The sequence below is a fragment of the Aquarana catesbeiana genome, linkage group LG01 (genome assembly GCF_042186555.1).
Source record: "Aquarana catesbeiana isolate 2022-GZ linkage group LG01, ASM4218655v1, whole genome shotgun sequence".
NCBI classification, from domain to species: domain Eukaryota; kingdom Metazoa; phylum Chordata; class Amphibia; order Anura; family Ranidae; genus Aquarana; species Aquarana catesbeiana.
In genome coordinates, this window is record NC_133324.1 from 905,988,162 (window position 1) to 906,008,818 (window position 20,657).

The window sequence follows — 20,657 nt, forward strand, 5'->3', positions numbered from 1 at the left end:
GGAATTTCTTTTCCTTATTGTTTATGCGCATCATTTTAAATTAGGATTTGTTTGTCTCTTTTGCGCCATTTACTTGCTGTACCTTCTATATTGGACATGGTGACCACTGTCTCTAGAACAGAAAGTGATGAAGAAGAGAAAAAAAAGGAAACGCTTATATGAGAACATACAATATTCTAATCGCACAATTGTCATTCAAAGTGTGACAGTGCTGAAAGCTGAAAATTGGCCTGTGCAGGAAGGGAGTAAAATCACCCAGTAGGCAAGTGGTTAAACTCAGCAGTGTCTTCAAACTTTAGGAGACTTCAATAGGGAGATTTGCATCCCCAAGTTTACACACTTTACATTGTCATAATAAGGGGGTCCCAATCTCCTTAATATCTTTTATTACAGAGAATGCAACTATTATTTATTTTATTTTCAGGTACTTATATAGCATTGTCAATTTATGCAGCGCTTTACATATACATTGTACATTCACATCAGTCCATGCCCTTAAGGAGCTTACAATCTAAGGTCCCCAACTCACATTCATACATTCACCTACTAGGGCCAATTTAGACAGGATCCAACTAACCTACCAGCATGTCTTTTGGATTGTGGGAGGAAACCAGCGTACCCGGAGGAAACCCATGCAGGCACTGGGAGAACATGCAAACTCCAGACAGGTAGTGTCATGGTTGGGATTTGCACCAGCGACCCTTTTGCTGCCAGGTGAAAGTGCTAACCACTACACCACTGTGCCTGATCTTTTGCAGGCAGATATCACCTTGTGTCCAGGAGATATATGAAACCAGCAGGCAACTCATCACATTGGGGTCCCCAGTACCAGCACCCCCACACAGTTATAAAGCACTCCCAGGGAACACATTTAATCCTTTGATCGTCCCCGATGTTAACCCCTTCCCTGCCAGTGTCATTAGTAAAGTTACAGTGCATATTTTTTAGCACTGATCACTGTATTGGTGTCACTGGTCCCCAAAAAGTGCCAAAAGTGTCAGTTAGGTGTTCAATTTGTCTGTTGCAATATCGCAGTCCCACTATAAGTTGCTGACTGCCACCATTACTAGTGAAAAAATAAAAAATGATAATAAAATAATCCCACAGTTTGTATAACTTTTGCGTAAACCAATCAATGAACGCTTGTTGGGATTTTTTAACTAAAAACATATGTAGCAGAATACATATTGGCCTAAATTGATGAAGAAATTAGATTTTTGCATTTTTTTATTGGATGTGTTTCATAGGAGAAAGCATAAAATATTGTTTTTTTTTTCAAAGTTGTCAGCCTTTTTTTATAGCGCAAAAACCACCAAAAGAAAGCTCAATTTGTGGGGAAAAAAAGGACAAACATTTTATTTGGGTATAGTGTTGCATGTCTGCGCAATTGTCAATTAAAGTAACATATTGCTGTATCGCAAAAAATGGCCTGGTTGGGGGGGGGGTAAACCTTCCAGAGGTGAAGTGGATATACACTTTTTTTTATTTGCTATTTTTTTTCTCTTTGCCCACAAAAATAGAGCTACCCTTTAAACAACACCTCTTAGTAGACCATACATTAATATAATTTGTAGATCCTAAAAATGGTGGTGGATGGTCTCTGTGTCCTCTATAGCAGGAGCCTGGAGGTTATAAAGTTATCATAGATATCTACTGGCAGAAACACTTTTCACATGTCATTTTGCTTGTTATTAATAAAAACATTTTACTTCTCAATTAGGTTTCCTCACAGCTATCTTCATATCACCTCAGAAAAGAGGAAGGAGGTTTTTGTACGGCTCTGTATCACTGTGTGAGAGGAGTCCACCCTGTCTGCTGACAGTAATATCTTCCTTCATCTTCTGCAGTTGCTCCATTGATAGTTAATTTGTATTCAGTTCCAGATCCAGAACCACTGAACCTGTCCGGGATCCCAGATTGCCGAGTGCTGGCCCAATTTATAAGAAGCCTTGGAGGTTGGTGGAGTGTCTGTTGGTACCAGGCTAGATAGTTGTAGCCTCCACTATTTAAGCTGCTACTGGATGTACATGTGATGGTGACTGTCTGTCCCGGGGACACAGAGATAGAATCCGGAGTCTGAGTCATCACATACTGTCCACAGGATCCTGAGGATGGGAAGAGACATATTGATTATTGATTTCCTATCTATCCTGATGTGTATATTTATTGTACAATGTATAGATGTATGTGCAGAGGATGATGGAAGGAGCCTCATATCTCACCCTGAATAGAAATGAAGATGACAGCCAGCAGATAACTGGGAGAAAGCATCTTGATGTTTCTGGAGGGTCAGATCCAAACTAGAAGACGTCTCCTGTACAATGAGATATATAGAGAGAGTGACAGGGGAGGTGTTCCCCCCACACACTGTATATGCAAATACCGGGGAGATGGAAACATACAAATTCTGTGGTCAGCTGTCACCTGCCAGAGACGGGATATACAGATTATTTTTTTTCAGCTCAGTGAAGCCCAGCAGAACAAAACCTTGCACTCCAGATCCATTCAGTTATGTACTTCTTACAATTAATATCAACGTTTTAATAATAAAGTGACCATTCTATGTTGTTATTAGTATATATATATATATATATATATATATATATATTATTTTACAAGAAAGTTGATGGGAGTTAGAGGTAGGAGGTAAGGACTGTGTCAAACAATCCCACAATCATCCCACTCAGGTCCATGCTGTGTTTGAGAACATTTCCTCCCGGCTCCACCACCACTGTCCTGAGCAGAATAACAGCACCCCCATAGAATAAAGTTTATCCAAACCCAAAACTAAAAATGTAACATGTTGCAGCTCACTAGTTCTTGGTGTGGTGACTGCATTCATTTTCCTTTTTCAAGTTTGTTTTTTGCTTTTACCTGTTAATCCTCCAAATAACACACTTCCTGTTACTGGGTGGCTACATCACTCCACCAACTATATCTATGGAAGGAGCCATGGTGGTCACCTTAGGCAGCTCTCCTGATATGGGTGACAATTATGTTAATATCCCTTGATATGGGGGGCGGGGTCCCCCGTTACGTAACCCCACCCCCTTCTGATGTCACAGGGAATACCACAGGGAAGTCCCCGTCAAGTCCCTGTGCGTCAGAGGGGGACAGGGTCACCGGGGGGCTCCGCCCCCCGTTATTTGAGAACCGTCAGAAGAGGAAGCGTCACACAGCGGGAGCCTCCCTCCATGCCATCATAGATGCGGAGCGGCCCGAGGATAAGAAGATAAAAAGACACCGCAAGAACCAGAAGAACTAGAAGAACCAAAAGAAGAAGAAGAAGAAGAAGATGGAGGAAGAAACCGAAGGAAGATAGAAGATATAAGATAGAAGAAAGAAGAAGCATTTAAATAAAGGAATTGTCAAAAACTGTCTGTTGTCATTTTTAACATTTTTGACAGTTTTTTTGTGAAATGGTACTTTTGTTACCCCTTACCATTTCACATGGGGGGGCGGGATCTGGGGGTCCCCTTGTTAAAGGGGGCTTCCAGATTCTGATAAGCCCCCTGCCCGCAGACCCCCACAACTACTGGGCAAGGGTTGTGGGGATGAGGCCCTTGTCCCCATCAACATGGGGACAAGGTGTTTTGGGGGGCTACCCCAAAGCACCCTCCCAATGTTGAGGGCATGTGACCTGGTACAGTTCAGGAGGGGGGCGTTCTCTCATCCCCCCCTCTTTTCCTGTGGCCTGCCAGGTTGTGTGCTCGGATAAGGGTCTGGTATGGATTTTTGGGGGGACCCCAGGCCAATTTTTTTTATAATTTTGACGCGGGGTTCCCCTTAAAATCCTTACCAGACCTGGAGGGTTTGGTATAGATTTTGAGGGGGACCCCACGCCATTTTTTAAAAAATTTTTGGCCGGGGTTCCCCTTAATATCCATACCAGACGTCATTTTTTTTTTTCATTTTGGTTCGGGGTTCCCCTGTGGGGAATTCCCATGTCTTTTTTATCAATGAACTTTTATGTGTATTGTTGGACCGGCAATTCATTAACAGCCGCGAGTAGTTTTAAATGACTTCTTTTCCTTTGAAATGTCAATTTGCTGTCAGATTGTTCTAAACACAGGAAACATGCGCCCCTTTACAGGCATACTATAGACACCCCCTAGATCCGAAATTTAAAGGAATATTACACTTTTATTGTTTCACTTTAAGCATTATTAAAATCATTGCTCCCAAAAAAACGGCCGTTTTTAAAACTTTTTTTGCATTGATCCATGTCCCCTGGGGCAGGACCCAGATCCTCAAACACTTTTTATGACAATAACTTGCATATAAGCCTTTAAAATGAGCACTTTTGATTATTCATGTTCGTGTCCCATAGATTTTAATGGTGTTCGCGTGTTCGAACAAATTTTTTGCCTGTTCGCAAGTTCTGGTGCCAACCGAACAGGGGGGTGTTCAGCTCATCCCTAATTGCCGGATGACATTTCATTATAGCCACGAGTAGTTTTAAATAACTTTTATTCCTTAAGGGCCAGTTCACACCACATCCAGTCCAGTGTGTTTTTTTTCTGCATCAAAAACGCACGGAAAGTAGGTTACATGGTTTTCAATGGCATAGTTTACACCAGTTCCCAAAAAAAAGTAGAACATGCTGCATTTTTTATGCACTGGACTGTACTGGAACACTGTAAAATGCATCAAAAATGCACTGGAACGCACCTAAATGCACCAAAAATGCACTGCAACACACTTGTCCTTATTTAAGGTTAAGAAAAAAGAGGGGGGGGAAAGCACTGGACTGCATCAAAAATGCACCAAAAACGCACTAAAACGCATAAATATGTGCATGCAGAAAAGCACCTAGAACGCATCCGGACTGCGTTTCTATGGTGTGATCTGGCCCTTAGAGCCCTTAGGGCCAGTTCACACCACAGAAACGCAGTCCGGACGCGTTCCAGGTGCTTTTCTACATGCACGTTTTTGATGCGTTCTAGTGTGTTTTTGGTGCGTTTTTGATGCAGTCCAGTGCTTTTTCCCCCCTTCTTTTTTCTTAACCTTAAATAAGGACAAGTGCGTTCCAGTGCTTTTTTGATGCGTTTTACAGCTTTCCAATACAGTCCAGTGCAGAAAAAATGCAGCATGTTCTACTTTTTTTTCTGGAACTGGAACGCACTGGAACGGCAAGCACTGGTGTGAACTATGCCATTGCAAACTATATAACCAAATTTACATGCATTTTTGATGCATACAATATGCAGTGGACTGCATTGGTGTGAACTGGCCCTTAAGCAATTTGGCATATTTAAAGACATTTCTCCTTGTTTCGTTTTTGGGGTTGTCCAATTGGTGACATTGATATATGTCCCTTAGGGTGGGACCTGGGCCCCATACTAATTTTAAAGCCAATAACTAGAAGATAAGCCAGCCAAGTGGGGACTAGTAAAATTGCCAAGTCAGTTCCCTTAGACTGCAATGGTATTTGTTGTAAAACTTTTGCACATGTTAGGCTCTATAGTTGCCCCCCTGGACTGGGGGGTGTTTTGTCCCATCTGTAATTTTGGTGCATGCTGGATGATGTGCTTAATTCTGGACAGGGGGTGGCTTATTTTTTTGCTAGCTGCATTTGGGTTGTTTTGGGCATGCTCAGGGACTTTTTTTGTTTTTTTTCGGTGGTGCTTTTTGTGTGTGAACAGCACTTGGATGTTTCTGGGCATGCTCAGAGTGTGTTTTTTGGGTTAGTAATTTAAGGACATCCTTAACAGGTGTATCCACTTTGAAGTTCTGTCTCTACGTTGGGTGAACTTGCATTTTGTGTGTTTCATGGACTGTCCATGTGTTTGCAATTGCCTCATTAGCACACAAACCTATGTTATATAAAGCTTGCAGATAGCATTCTTTACTTTGCCCTGAAAAGAGCCAAGATTGTGTGTGGGGCCGGCAAGAGAGTACATTTGGGTGTCCTTATCGAGTTTCTAACACATGTATTTTCTATTTGTATTTTGTTTGTTATGTTGTTGCAAAACAGATGTGTTTTATGCAATTTATTTGTTACTTTGGTTTGTTGTTTTTTTTTTGGGTGGTGGTTATTTTACCGTGAAATCTTTTTTATGTTGGCAATTTTTGTTTTTACGTTGTTCACGTTGATTTAACTGTCTGTGCTGCCTTATTTTTACAATTCTTTCTCAAGATATTGTGCCTAATGTTGTTTTAATCCTTAATAGATGTCCATTTGTGGGTGCACTCCTTTTAACTCCTGTTAATTTACACTGCAAAAGGGTCAAAACTATTCTTTTAGTCTCTCAAATTAACATACATGGGTGTATTTTGCTTTCCTTGCTTCTTTTCCAAGTCCTAGTCTGGTGTGGTGTTTTTTTTTTTTTTTTTTTTTTTTTTTGGACCAATACAATTGTTTCAAATTTGTTATGTTTTATGTGTGTTCTTTTCATGCAATGGATTTCCCAGCTGCAGCTTAACTAGGCTGATTGGCATGTCTTATGCCCTGTATACACAGTCTGACATTGATCGGACATTCCGCCAACAAAAGCCATGGATTTTTTCCGACGGATGTTGGCTCAAATTTGTCTTGCATACACTCGGTCACACAAAGTTGTCGGAAAATCCGATTGTTCTGAACGCGGTGACATAAAACACGTACGTCGGGACTATAAAACAGGGCAGTATCCAATAGCTTTCTTCTCTTAATTCATTCTGAGCATCCGTGGCACTTTGTGCGTCGGATTTGTGTACACACGATCGGAATTTCCGACAACGGATTTTGTTGTTGGAAAATTCTATAGCCTGCTCTTAAACTTTGTGTGTCGGAAATTCTGATGGAAAATGTGTGATGAAGCCCACACATGGTCGGAATTTCCGACAACATGGTCCTATCGCACATTTTCCATCGGAAAATCTGACCGTGTGTACAGGGCATTAGACCAATCCCTTTTTCAATTTTTTTTTTCTTTTTAGTTTTAAGTTACTTTCCTGGTGCCTTCATGGTAGCACATGCATGGAGTGTGCTTATGCTGCCATGGATAGTGGCCAGGAAAGTAACATTTCAGAGTGGTAAGTATTCAATTCTCTTTTTGAGCAGTGGTTTTTAGCCTCAGTCCTCAAGTACCCCCTGACAGGACATGTTTAGGAAATTTTATCTTATCTAAAATAGCTGTCCAAGATACAAAACCATTGACTTTGATTTAAAGCACCTGTGCAAGATGAAGGAAAACCTGTTAACATGGCCTGTTGGGGGGTACTTGAAGACAGAGTTGAGAAGCACTGATTTAGAGCACTGAACTAAAATCAAACTGAAGACAATCCTATTCTAATTGTGGACATTTGAGGGAAATCAAGATTTTTATTTTTTTAAAGGTTGGGCTTTGTGTCCCTTTTCTTAAAATTGGCTTCACTTCCTGTCACATAGCCAAACAGGAAGTGAGAGTAAAACCCTAATAATATTTTTCCTTGGGGACACACAGGTCAATCTAACTAATGCTCCCATTATGCAAATTGCACTCTAGCACTTTGTCGTGTACACCCCAAATTATTAGGTATTTTGGGTGTTTATTAAAGGCAAATCCTTTCTGCAGTACAAGTGTAGTTGATGAAAAGCATAAGGGTAGCATTGGTGATTTTATCATCCAATCATATAGAAGCAAAGATGCTGTTTTTTTCTTTTCCTTGCATGTCCCCCTCGGATCTCCAGCAACTGCACTTCTGAGTGCACTTGTAGTGCAAAGTGGATTTACCTTTTAGTAAATAAACCCCAAGATACATAATAATTTGGGATGTACATGGCAAAATGCTAGAGTGCAATTTCTCGAATGGGGAAACTATTTAGATTGACCTGTGTGTCCCTAAGGACACACATTGGTAGGGTTTTACCCTCACTTCCTGTTTGGCTATGTGACAGGACGTGAATAATTTTGAATGAGAAATTGGCAAAATTTGGGAGGTGTCTTCACCCTATCAGGGGTGTAGATATCTCCCTCAACTTATAATCCCTCTGCAGTCTATCCCCAAGCAAAAATAAGAAAGGATTTTAATGAGTTTAACTTTGCAAAGACACATTCCTAAGTTTAATTGTGATGCATGTTAATGGCCCATTTAGACCTTTAATAGAAAGTCATCAGTTGTCTCTGACTCTAAACATTATTTTTGGCCAGTCCTAGAAATCTTCATCTGTTTTTCTATTAACCACTTGGTGTCTGTGCTATAGCCAAACGACAGCCATAGCGTGGACCTGAATTTCTGGGAGGCTGTCATAGGACGGGCTCCCTGTATGCTCCCTGCTGCATGCGCACTGAGACTCGGGTGATCACAGATCAAAGTAAGGGCCGATCTATTTATTTTTTTCTCCTCATGCTGACAGCATGAGGATAAAAATAAAAGCTGATCACCGGCTTAGGTGCAAGGGACATTGGTCCCGAAGAGGCAATTCTGCCACATCTGTGCCCACCAGTACCACCTTCCAGTGCCACCTATCAATGCCCACCAGTTATCCCAAGCAGTGCTGCCTATCAGTGTAAGTGCCCAGCAAGTGGTTAATTTCCATGCCAACTATGGATTTCTGTAATAAAGATGTGTGCACGCTGTGTATACGGCATGTGCAAAAGCAAGTCGCACACATATGAACGGTACTCATTGTATGGGGTACAAATTGTGATGCAACGTTTCAGTCCCAAGTGGCCTTATGCCGCGTACACACGGTAGGACTTTTCACCTACAAAAGTCCGACAGCCTGTCCGACATACTTCCGACGTACCTTCGGCGGACTTGCGGCAGACTTTCTTACGAACGGACTTGCACACACACGACCACACAAAAGTACGACAGCCTAGTACGCGGTGACGTACACCAAGTCCGACGAGACTATAAAACGGAAGTTCAATAGCCCGTACGACACCCTTTGGGCTCCTTCTGCTAATCTCGTGTTTATCTCGTGTTAGTAGAAGTTTGGTGAGAGACGATTCGCGCTTGTGAGACTCGTATTTTTCAGTTCGTTTTAACTGTTGTTCAGTCTGTGCTTGTGAGGTTTGTATCTGCTTTTCAGTGCGTTTGGTCAGTTGGCATTGAGAAATCTTTGTTTTATTGGCCGCTCGTTCCTGATTTTCAGGTCCTTCTTCACAGGCCTTGCTGTTCTTCAGTGCGTTCTGTTTAGTGCGTTCTGACCAGCCGACCGTTTTGAAGCCATGTTACCTGTACGTACTCGTCGTAGAGCTCGTGCATTGTATGTGCTTGGTGCTGTAGTTTATTCTTCAGCCCAAGACCAGTCCATGAACAGGGCGAGGAGGAGTTCATGGACCAAGAATTGGTTGCTTCAGCGTGACCAGTTCTGTCACATGCCTTTGCTCCGTGAGATCCGTGAGAATAATCCTGAGGATTTCAGGAACTTTCTCCGGATGACGGACCCCGTTTTTGACCGTTTGTTGGCTTTGCTGACCCCCTATATCAGCAGGCAGGATACCTGCATCAGGCAAGCCATCACTCCGGAGCAGAGGCTGGTCGCTACCTTGCGGTATTTGGCCACAGGGAGAAGCCTGCAGGACCTTAAGTTCTCGACAGGCATCTCCCCCCAGGCTCTGGGGATCATTATCCCAGAGACCTGTTCTGCCATCATACAGGTCCTGCAGAAGGACTATATTAAGGTAAGATATTTTTCTTTTATTAGCATCACATGTTCTTTTATGTAATCTTTGATAATGTGATGTATTTCTTGCTTCAAACACTACTTACCATCATTGCAATATAGTGTGAATGTCCCCTTTTTATCCTCACACATGCTGGAATTTTTTCCTGTTATTTTTTGTCATGCATGTATATTTTCCTTCAATAACCTTCCCAGCATGAAGTGATGGGAACATATCCACCTAGTCTACTCATTTTGAATGTATTTTGTTTGAGTGTATTTAGTGTGCTTATAATTAGCAATTATCTAGATTTCACAACTCCCCCACCCCCCCCCCCACCTAAACTCACTCCAAATAGTGTGCTGCTAATGAGCAATTATCTAGATTTCACAACCCCCCCACCCCCCCCCCACCTAAACTCACTCCAAATAGTGTGCTGCTAATGAGCAATTATCTAGATTTCACAACCCCCCCACCCCACCCTCGTTCAAATTTGCTTGAATGTTCTATGGTGTTGATTTGTCTAAAGCAAATATATGTTGCAGTTTGCAAAATGCATGTGCACTCTACAAGTGCATTTGTTCCAGTGCTTTAGTAAATGAGCAGAAGCTCTGCTGATTTCCATCATCAAATCATATGCAAGCCTCAAAGTGTTTTCATTAATTGCCCTTGCATGTGATTGTGTACTCCTTGCAACATGAATGCCTTTTTACATTACCTCATTTACTGTAAGCTGGTTAGCAACTGCACCTGCAGAGTGCGACAACTGCAGTCTTGTAGCCTTTTTAGTCCCTAAATTCCTGCGTGTCCTAAAAGTAATTTTTTTTAGGGATTTCACAACCCCCTAAAATGTAATCAATGTTCCATCAGAGGGGGTGAGCAATCTGATAAGTGTGCCTTTCCATATTAGTTATTCCAGAAGAATTAAATTATTGAATGTTATACTGATGCTGGGGAATAATGTTTTTAATTGTCTAATTTTCTTGCAATGTTAGCTTCCAAATTAATTGATTTTGGTTTTCTTGTTTGATTCCCCAGTTTCCTTCAACGCCACAGGAATGGCAGACTGTGGCATCCCATTTTGCCAGCCGTTGGGACTTTCCCAATTGTGGAGGGGCTATAGATGGGAAACATGTCCACATTGTGCCACCACCCCATTCGGGGTCATATTATTTTAATTATAAGGGGTTCCACAGTATTGTTTTAATGGCGGTGGTGTCGGCACACTATGATTTTTTTATATGTGGACGTGGGGAAGAATGGCTGGATGTCGGATGGAGGAGTATTTGCCCAGACGGAGTTCTGCCAGCGTCTCCAGAGTGGTGGCCTGGGATTGCCACCTGATGAGGATAACGTGGAAGGACTCCCCTTTGTCTTCATTGCCGATGAAGCCTTCGCTCTCAGCAAGCACCTCATGAGGCCATTCCCCCAAAGAACCCTCACCCCGGAGAGGAGGGTTTTTAATTACCGGCTGGCCAGAGCTAGAAGAGTGGTTGAGAATGCGTTTGGAATTCTGGCCAGCCGGTTCCGCCTGTTTCAAACAGCCATTAATTTGGCGGAATACAAACTTAATTTTATCATTTTATCGTGCTGCATTCTGCACAACTTTTTAAACAAGCATTCTACCAATTATATAGGCACAGTTGGGCCTGAGGCCGGACAAATAGAAGCCAACCTTACAGGCCTGGATACTGTCCGTACTGGCTTGGCCCCCCAAAGTGCCCGTCAAGTTAGACAGCAATATGTTAATTATTTTATGGGTAGGGGGGCCATTGCAATGGGCCAGGATATATAATTTTTTACAATAAAAAAAATATTGCTGAAATCTGGCATTATATTTATTGCTTGCCTTTCTTTTGGGCTGTCTCCTAGGTTATGGTCGAGCAGTTGTAGTGCCAACTGTATTTGAATTTTAAAAATGTCTAAATAAGCTCCATTGCCACTGTAAACAACTTTTTTACAATTATAACCAAACTGATACTGAGCCTTGAAATAACAAACCACACATTTATTTAATTCCTATAAGGAGATGTTTTTATTAATGGTTGTTATGCATTCAGTTCTGCATTTAGTATAAAATGCACATAGACAAAAATATAATGATATCTTAATAATGTAGCAAAATATAATTATATTAAAATATTTCTACCTAATCCACAAAAAAATATTTTTGGCTTTTTGATTTTCGCAAACAGGCTTTTTTTTTTTTTTTTTTTTGGAAAATCAATTTTTTTTATTTATTTATTTTTTTTTAATCAAGTTTTTTTTTTTTTTTGGTTTTTTAAAATCAAGTTTTTTTTTTTTTTTTTGGTTTTTGCAAATCAAGTTTTTTTAGTATTTTTTGGTTTTTTAAAATCAAGTTTTTTAGTTTTTTTTGGTTTTTGAAAATCAATTTTTTTATTTTTTTGGTTTTTTAAAATCAATTTTTTGATTTTTTTTTTTGGTTTTTGCAAATCATTTTTTTTTATTTTTTTTTTGGTTTTTGAAAATCAATTTTTTGATTTTTTTGGTTTTTTAAAATCAATTTTTTGATTTTTTTGGTTTTTTAAAATCACTTTTTTTTTTTGTGTGTTTTTTAGAAAATCAAGTTTTATTTTTTTGTGGATTTTTGAGGTATTTACGAGAAACAGCCCTCCTTTTTTACATTAGGTTAAACAGCCATTTATGTTCTGCCAAAAAAAAAAAGAGAAGGCCCAGAATGGGGTCAGCAAAACAGGAAATGAAGGACATGATTGATGTTTTGGGGTTTAAAAAAGGGCATTTAGATTCGACCCAAAACATCAATCATGTCCTTCATTTCCTGCTGCATACGATCCAGCCGATTACGCATTTCATCAATGTCTTTATTCCAGGCCATTATTTGACCAATTAGCCGTTGGGCACTTTCAGAGGTGAAATAGTCACTTCTTGTTGTTGTACCTAAAGTGGAATGAAACCAAAAAATGTCTTTAGAAATATGCACACATACATAGTTTACCTTACCATAAATAAAGCTGTTGTCTCAGACACTGACCTGGTGGGGTGCCCATGTAGCCTAATTCCTCCACATCCTCGGGGGTGGCACTGTTGCTTGAATGAAGCACAACCAGATCCCCTAAAATAGAGTAGACAAATTACATTAAACAAAAGGCAGCCATGCATAGATTAACGTAAGCTGGTGTGTCAGACACTCACCTGGTGGGGTGCCCATGTCGCCCACCTCTCCTTCCTCCACATCCTCAATGGGACTTGGGCTGATTGCCCAATCATGTTTTGCTTGGGGTGGACTGTCTTCTTGTTGTTGGCTGAGTGATTTTTCCCCTATGTGAAACAAAAAATTATTAATCTAATTAGCACACAGATATTTTAGTACATAGTAATTTTCCAACATTTGTAGTGAAGTGGTTTGTGTAGAGTTCCTATTTTACCTCAATATTTAAAATTATAAAGACATATCGGATAGATAGATATCAATATCTCAAAATATAGTTAATAATCTTTTGATCTCTCTCTATATCTGGAACAAAATCTCTAAATATCTAACTAAATGTAAAGCAAAAAAATTAAGATAACTTCAAATATTCAAAAAGAATGTTTTACATTTCTATATCTATCTATCTACCTATCTCTATTTCTCTCTCTCTATATATTTCTCTCTCTCTCTATATATATCTCTATATCTATATCTATATATATCTATATCTATATATATCTCTATATATATATCTCTATATATATATCTCTATATATATCTCTCTCTATATATATCTCTCTCTATATATATATATATCTCTATATATATATCTCTATATATCTCTCTCTCTCTCTCTCTCTCTATATATATATATATATATATATATATATATATATATATATATATATATATATATATATATATATATATATATATATATATATAGAGAGAGATATATATATATATATATATAGAGATATATATATATAGAGAGATATATATATATATAGATATATATATATATATATATATATCTCTATATATATATATATATATATATCTCTCTATATATATATATATATATATCTCTATATATATATCTCTATATATATATATATATATATATATACATATATATATATATATATATATATATATATATATATATATAGAGATATATATATATATATCTAGATATAGATATCTATCTATAGATATGTAACGAGGTTTATTAAAAGATCGTTTAAAACGATGAACAAAAAATCGTATAGGAAGGAAAAGCACATGGAGCAGTATACAAGGTAATAAACACAAGAGAAAAACACGACAAATACTTACTTTTTTTAAGAACTTTCCGGATACGTCGGTATTGATCCGGCTCCCTGAGTTTCAGGTCAGACCATCTTTTTCTCAATTGATCTTTGGAGCGCTGGACCCCAAAAGATGCCTTCAAAGTCTCCACGACCTTCGCCATTATTTTGGCCTTGCGCAAATTTGGCCGTGCGTACGGCCCATAATTGCCATCATAGTCGTCTTTGTGAAGAATGGCCACCATCTCCACCATCTCTTTAAAACTCATATTAGAGGCCTTAAATCTAGGCCTCATAGATTTCGTTGACGTTCCAGCCTCCGGGCTGTCTCCACTACCTGAGGTCGTCAACATTTCAGGTGTCTCCGCCATTCTTTAACTCCACTACGCGCCGTAACAAAAAATGGGCGGAGAACATGAGTTAAAATCGAACGTCAGGGGCGGGCGACGCAGGCGGAGTTTCACACATGCGTAGTGTATAAAGAGGGGCCTTGCGCACGTGTCGTACGTAGGTTCTGTGCGTCGAATTAGGGGGCGGAGAACATGAGTTAATTTCAAACGTCAGGGGCGGGCGACGCAGGCGGAGTTTCACACATGCGTAGTGTATAAAGAGCCTTGCGCACGTGTCGTACGTACGTTCTGTGCGTCGAATTAGGGGGCGGAGAACATGAGTTAATTTCGAACGTCAGGGGCGGGCGACGCAGGCGGAGTTTCACACATGCGTAGTGTATAAAGAGGGCCCTTGCGCACGTGTCGTACGTACGTTCTGTGGTAGGTGATAGTGGACCAGGACGTTACAAAACGAAGGTAATTTTAGATATATATTTTTTGGGTTTTATGGTCATGACTTTGTAGCAAGCGGCCTATATGGCTTGATAGATTGATGAGGCCTACATAGGGAGAAGATGATGAGGGGTTAGCAGAAACCTATAATAAAAGTGTTTTTTGTCTTGTGACTTCATCTTTTCCAGATATAATGAATCCCCTATTTAAGGATCCAGAGTTCCTTACAGCTTTTATTTCGAAATATCGAGAGATGAGGAATTTGTGGGAGGTGAAACACCCTCAGTATTATGCAAAGCATGTGAGGAAGTCAACGCTGGAGAGACTTCTGGCCTTTGTCCAGGCGACCATCCCGGAAGCAACAATGGAGACATTGCTCAAGAAAATTGGGGTCTTGAGGAACATGTATAAGAGGGAGCATAAGAAGATCCAGGAATCAAGGAGATCAGGAGCATCAGCAGATGATGTTTATGTACCCAGGCTGTGGTACTACAATCAACTCCGTTTTCTGGATGACCAGAATGAAGCCAGGCCATCACTTTCAACCCTTCCCTCCACCCTTCCCTCCACCCTTCCCTCCACCCCAGCAGAGGCTGATGAGGAGCAAGCTGGGTCTTCCATCCTGGGTGAACCAGATATGACCATCTGGAGTCAGGTAAATTATTTTAACAAATATTTACTGTACTAATATTAATGATGTTAACTGGATGTTATAATTGTCTAAAATAATTTGGCACTCAAAATTGTGTATACATATCAATTGACAGTAGTGGCTAAATATGTTTGGCACCTGCTTGAAATAATTAGGGTGTCTGATTAGACTCTTTTATTAAAGAGATGTATTCACATTGAATTTGCTATTCATGAGAAGCAAACTGTGTGTCATTGATGAACCCAAAAAAATATACTCAAACTATTGTCCTTTTTTTATACACAGGATGAGTCCATCCAGGAGGAATGTGGGGAAAGTGGCAGGCAGGAGGAGACCGGGCCCATGGACAGCCTGGAGGAGGCCGGATTCACCATCATCCTGGAGGAGGCTGGGCCCAGTGTCAGGCAGGAGGTGGCTGCTCCCAGTGAGGTGGCTGCTCCCAGTGAGGTGGCTGCTCCCAGTGAGGTGGCTGCTCCCAGTGAGGTGGCTGGGCCAAGTGAGGTGGCTGGGCCCAGTAGGAGCCTGACCGAATCCCAAGTGCCTCCCCTCCACCTTCCCAAAAAAAGGGCCAGGAAGGGGATGGTCACACAGGACGCATCCCTGCGCCTCATGCAAGAGGCCACCCGTTTTTTAAGGAGCCCCCCCGAAGCGGAAGAATCCTATGGCTGCTACTTAGCCAGCAGGCTTCTTCAGATGGATTGGGAGCAGCGCCTCATTTGTGAGCGCCTATTTGGGGAAACAATCCATAAGGGGCTGCAGGGCACGCTAACACAAAACACCCAACTACATGAGGCAGCCCCCCTCCTCCTCCTCCTCCTCCTCCTCCTCCTCCTCCTCCTGCCACAACTGAAACACCAGAGCCACAGCCTCAAAAGAAGGCTACAGGGAAGGCTGCAGGGCAGCATGGAGGAAAGGCTGCAGGGAAGAGAAGAAAGTGATGACCTGGGTTCAGTCTGGTCTGACAGAAGACGCAGGCTGTTGTAGGACCACAGTCTGGGGACATCTAGATCATCTGCTGGTGCTGTTGATCTCTGGGATTCTTGGACCAGATTGTGCTCCCTCTTATATGGACTCCGCAAGATCCCAATTTTCTGGTACACCTACTTTTTCCAGCGTTGACTTCCTCTTTATTTTATTTTGACCATGAATAAATGGATCTTTTTTGAGTTTAGCAAAAGACTATGTGTTTTCTTTGAAATCATTGATTTTACACACAATGTTAAATTAACAAGGGACAACAATCTCATTGAGTTTGGAAAAAACACACCAAAAATACATTACTAATGTTAATAATGTTCAAGTGGTAAGTCTTGAAAATAAAAAAATTTACATAACCAAAAACGGTGCTTTGGGTTAACTTTATCTAAAAACTAAAAAATAATCACTATAAAAAAAAAACAGAATAATGGGTTCTTTGTGGTAACTTTACAAACCTAAAAAAAAAAAAAAAAAAAAGGGGAAAAAGTATTATTAGTATGGAAACATTGTTTTTAAAATGCATACTATATCATTCATGAGATCAAAGAGAAAAAGAATCCAGAAATCAGTTTGGGAGAACTCTGATTATGAACAGCAAAACACCTTCGTTCTTTAGAGCATTCGTAAAGAAGAAATAAAATGCGCTGCATTCAACGATCACAGATTTTGCAGCGTGATGAATGTGCTACCTACAATACGAACACTAGTTTTACTAGACCGAGTGCTTCCGTTTAGTTTTTGCTTATGAGCATGCGTCGTTTTTTTGTCCGTCGGACTAGCATACAGACGAGCGGACTTCGGGGTCCGTCGTAGTTATGACGTAAAGATTTGAAGCATGCTTCAAATCTAAAGTCCGTCGGATTTGAGGCTAAAAAAGTCCGTTGAAAGTCCGGAGAAGCCCACACACGATCGGATTACCAGCCAGCTTTAGTCCGTCAGCGTCCGTTGGACTTTTGTAGACGAAAAATCCGACCGTGTGTACGCGGCATTAGGCTCTCTTTCCACTACTGCGAGTTGTTGTGTGACTTGACACGTGCAGTCGCAGGACAAGTCAAAACACATGTATTTCAATGTTCCCCCGTTCTAATTGGTGCAACTCCAAAAAAAGTTCTTGCACTACTTTGTTCCAACTTCAGTGCGACTTTTTCTCAGATGTTTTAAATTAGTCACATGACAGGGCATTAAGGCTCGGTTTCCACTATTGCAAGCCCAAAGTTGCGTGTTTTTTGCCACGAGTTTCCCGCAACTTTTTGCCAAAACTTGAAGCAATGCCTGTGTATTTTTGAGGTCTATGGACCTCAAGTCGCATCAAAGTGGGACCAAAATAGTGCAGGGACTACTTTGAAGTTGCTGCGACTTGAAAACGCACACATATGAACGGTACTCATTGTAAATCATGGGGTAGAACTTGTGATGCAACTTTTCAGTCCCTAGTAGCATGACAAGTTGTAATAGTGGAAAATAAGCCGAAAAAGCACATTGTAAATCACGCAACTCCGTCGATCCCCGCTGGGCAGGCAGATGACAGGTTTGTCTCTGCACACTGTGCAGGGACGGACATGTCAGAGTGCCACTCTCCTCTATGGGGATCGGATGATGATGGACCGTAGAGTCCGTCGTCACCCGATCCGATCCGCAGATGGATGGAAAAATAGGTTTTTCCTCCGTTACACTTTTTAGGATTGGAGTGGGTCGGATGTCAGCGGACATGTCACCACTGACATCTAAAGCTCCATAGAGGTCTATGGAGTGTCTGTTCAGGTCCGAGGCGGACCTGAAAGGTCCGTCTGTGTGAGGGGAGACTTAGGCCCCTTTCACACTGGGGTGGTGCGGGCGGCAGCATTAAAACTGCGCTATTTTTTGCGCTGCTTTACCGGCAGTATTCGGCCGCTAGCGGTTTTAACCCCCCGCTAGCGGCCGAAAAGGGGTTAAATCCGCACGCAGAACGCCACCGCAGCGGCGTTTTTTCTAGCTGTATAGCAGCGCTGTCCCATTGATTTCAATGGGCAGGAGCAGTTTATACACCACTCCAAAGATGCTGCTAGCAGGACTTTTTTTAAGGCCCCTTTCACAGTGGGGTGTTTTTAGGCGCTACGGCACTAAAAATAGTGCCTGAAAAACGCCCTAAAGAAGCGGCTCCATTCACTCCAGTGAGTGCTTTCACACTGGAGCGGTGCGCTGGCAGGGTGTCACAAAAAGTCCTGCCAGCAGCTTCTTTGCAGCGGTGAACTCACTGCTCCTCCCCATAAAAATCAATGGGGCAGCGCTGTGATACCGCTGGCAAAATGCTGATCCAGTGGCGTTTTGTGGGTGGATTTAACCCCTTTTTGGCCGCTAACAGAGGGGTCAAAACCGCCCTGTGGGGGGTTAAAACCACCCCGCTAGCAGCCGAATATTGGCGCTAAAAATAGCGACGCTTTACTGCAGATGCCCCCCGCCCCAGTGTGAAAAGGGCCTTAGGCTCTATTCACACTAATGTGCTTTTTGATGCATTTTGCATTTTGCAGAAATGCATGGGAATTTTTTAACATGGGTTCCTCTGGAACATGTTCACATCAATCCATTTTTGTGCCTCTGCGTTTTTGGAAAGGGTCGGGAACTTTTTTCCCTGCAAAATGCAGCTTTTTGCTTGTAATAGATTTCAATGGACCTGCGTCTAAAAAGCAATTACCGCGTTTTTACCGCAATTTGCATTTTTTAATTTCTTTTTTTTACACGGTATATAGCTGGTTGCTAAGAAGGGGGCCGGGAAGCTGGCCGCCGCATCCTTAACAACCTATGAGTCATCAGCTGTCAGCTGACTTCCCTCTCAATGTAAAAAAAAGCTGGCAAAAAAAAAAATCGTGAAGGAAAAACAGCGTGGGGTCCCCCCCAGGTCCATGCCAGGCCCTTGGGTCTAGTATGGATTCGGAGGGATCCCCCATGCCAAAATTTAAAAAAAAAATGGTGTGGGATCACCCAAAATCCATACCAGACCCTTATTCGAGCACACAGCCTGGCAGGTCAGGAAAGGGAGGGGACGAGTGAGCGCCCCCCCTCCTGAACCATACCAGGCCGCATGCCCTCAACATGGGGGATGGGTGCTTTGGGGCAGGGGGTGCTCTGCCCCTGCCCCAAAGCACCTTGCCCCATGTTGATGGGGACAAGGGCCTCTTCCTGACAACCCTTGCCCGGTGGTTGTCAGAGTCTGTGGGCGGGGGTCTAATAGGAATCTGGAAGCCCCCTCTAACAAGGGGGCCCCCAGATCCCGGCCCCCCCATGTGAATGAGTATGGGGTACATTGTACCCCTACCCATTCACCTGTAAAAAAAGTAGTGTAGTGTTAAAAAATACAGTAGACAGTTTTTGACAAGTCTTTTATTACAAATCTTCTCCGCTTCTTCCTCCGGACTTCCTCCATCTTCTCCCACATTTTCATCCTCCACTCTTCCTTCTCCCCCTGCTTCTCCTTCTGCTCTTCTTCTGTCTTCTTTGTCCGGTGTTCTTCTTCCTCCGCTCCCGCCGACGACCTTCCTCCGATGCTGCGTCCCGCTGATCTGTAGGCGCCGATGTCCTGCATTTCTTAAATAACGATGTGGGCGTGGCAAGCGGATTACATCCTCAGAATGCCACGCCCCCTTGTGATGTCACAAACTCATCATGCCCCGGGCTGTAACGTCATAAGGGGGCGGGGTCACTGGATAACATCACCCAGTGACCCTGCCCCATGCCTATATAAGTCATTGGGCATGGCGCACACGGCATTACAGCGGGAGACAGCGACAAGTCACCATTGGAAGAAGAGAAGAGGGGAGAAGACGACAAAGACCAGGCATTTCTTTAAATTATTACATTGAGCGGGAAGTCAGCTGATGACTCATCGGTTGTTAAGGACGTGGCAGCCGGCTTCCTGGCCCCCTTCTTAGCAACTAAGGTAAAAACGGTAAAAACGCCGGTCCAAAAACGCAGCAAGCACCGCAAAAAGCACTGCAGAAACACTCAAAAGCAACATGCATAGATGTGAATCAAGCCTTACTGTCCTGCTAGCGCACCGCTCCAGTGTGAAAGCACGATTCACACTGGAGTGAATAAAGCCACTTCTTTGGGGCATTTTTCAGGCGCTATTTTTAGCGCTATAGCGCCTGAAAAATGCCCCAGTGTGAAAGGGGTCTTAGGCGCCTTTCGCACGGACGGCTATGCTGCCGCAGTTAAAAGCATGTTTTTTTTCTGTGAAATTTAAGACTCCAGGCACTGCGATCAACTGCATTGGTACAGTGCGATTAGCTGCGGTTGCATTTAGCTGCGGTTTGCATTTCCATAACAACCGGACTTGGATCCCCGCCAATGCCCGGCACTGTTTGGTATGAATCTTGAGGGGGAACTCCACGCCAAATTTTAAATAAAAAACCATCATGGTTTCCCCCC

General features: G+C 42.0%; 1 gene segment (V, D, J or C); it reads right to left on the reverse strand.

Moving 5' to 3' along the window:
- Positions 1-1,343: 1,343 nt before the first annotated feature.
- On the reverse strand, positions 1,344-2,328 carry LOC141120097 (immunoglobulin kappa variable 4-1-like). The segment is given in 2 exon segments: positions 1,344-2,105; positions 2,223-2,328. Coding segments are annotated over 2 exon segments (369 nt in total).
- Between the last annotated feature and the right edge of the window lie 18,329 nt (positions 2,329-20,657).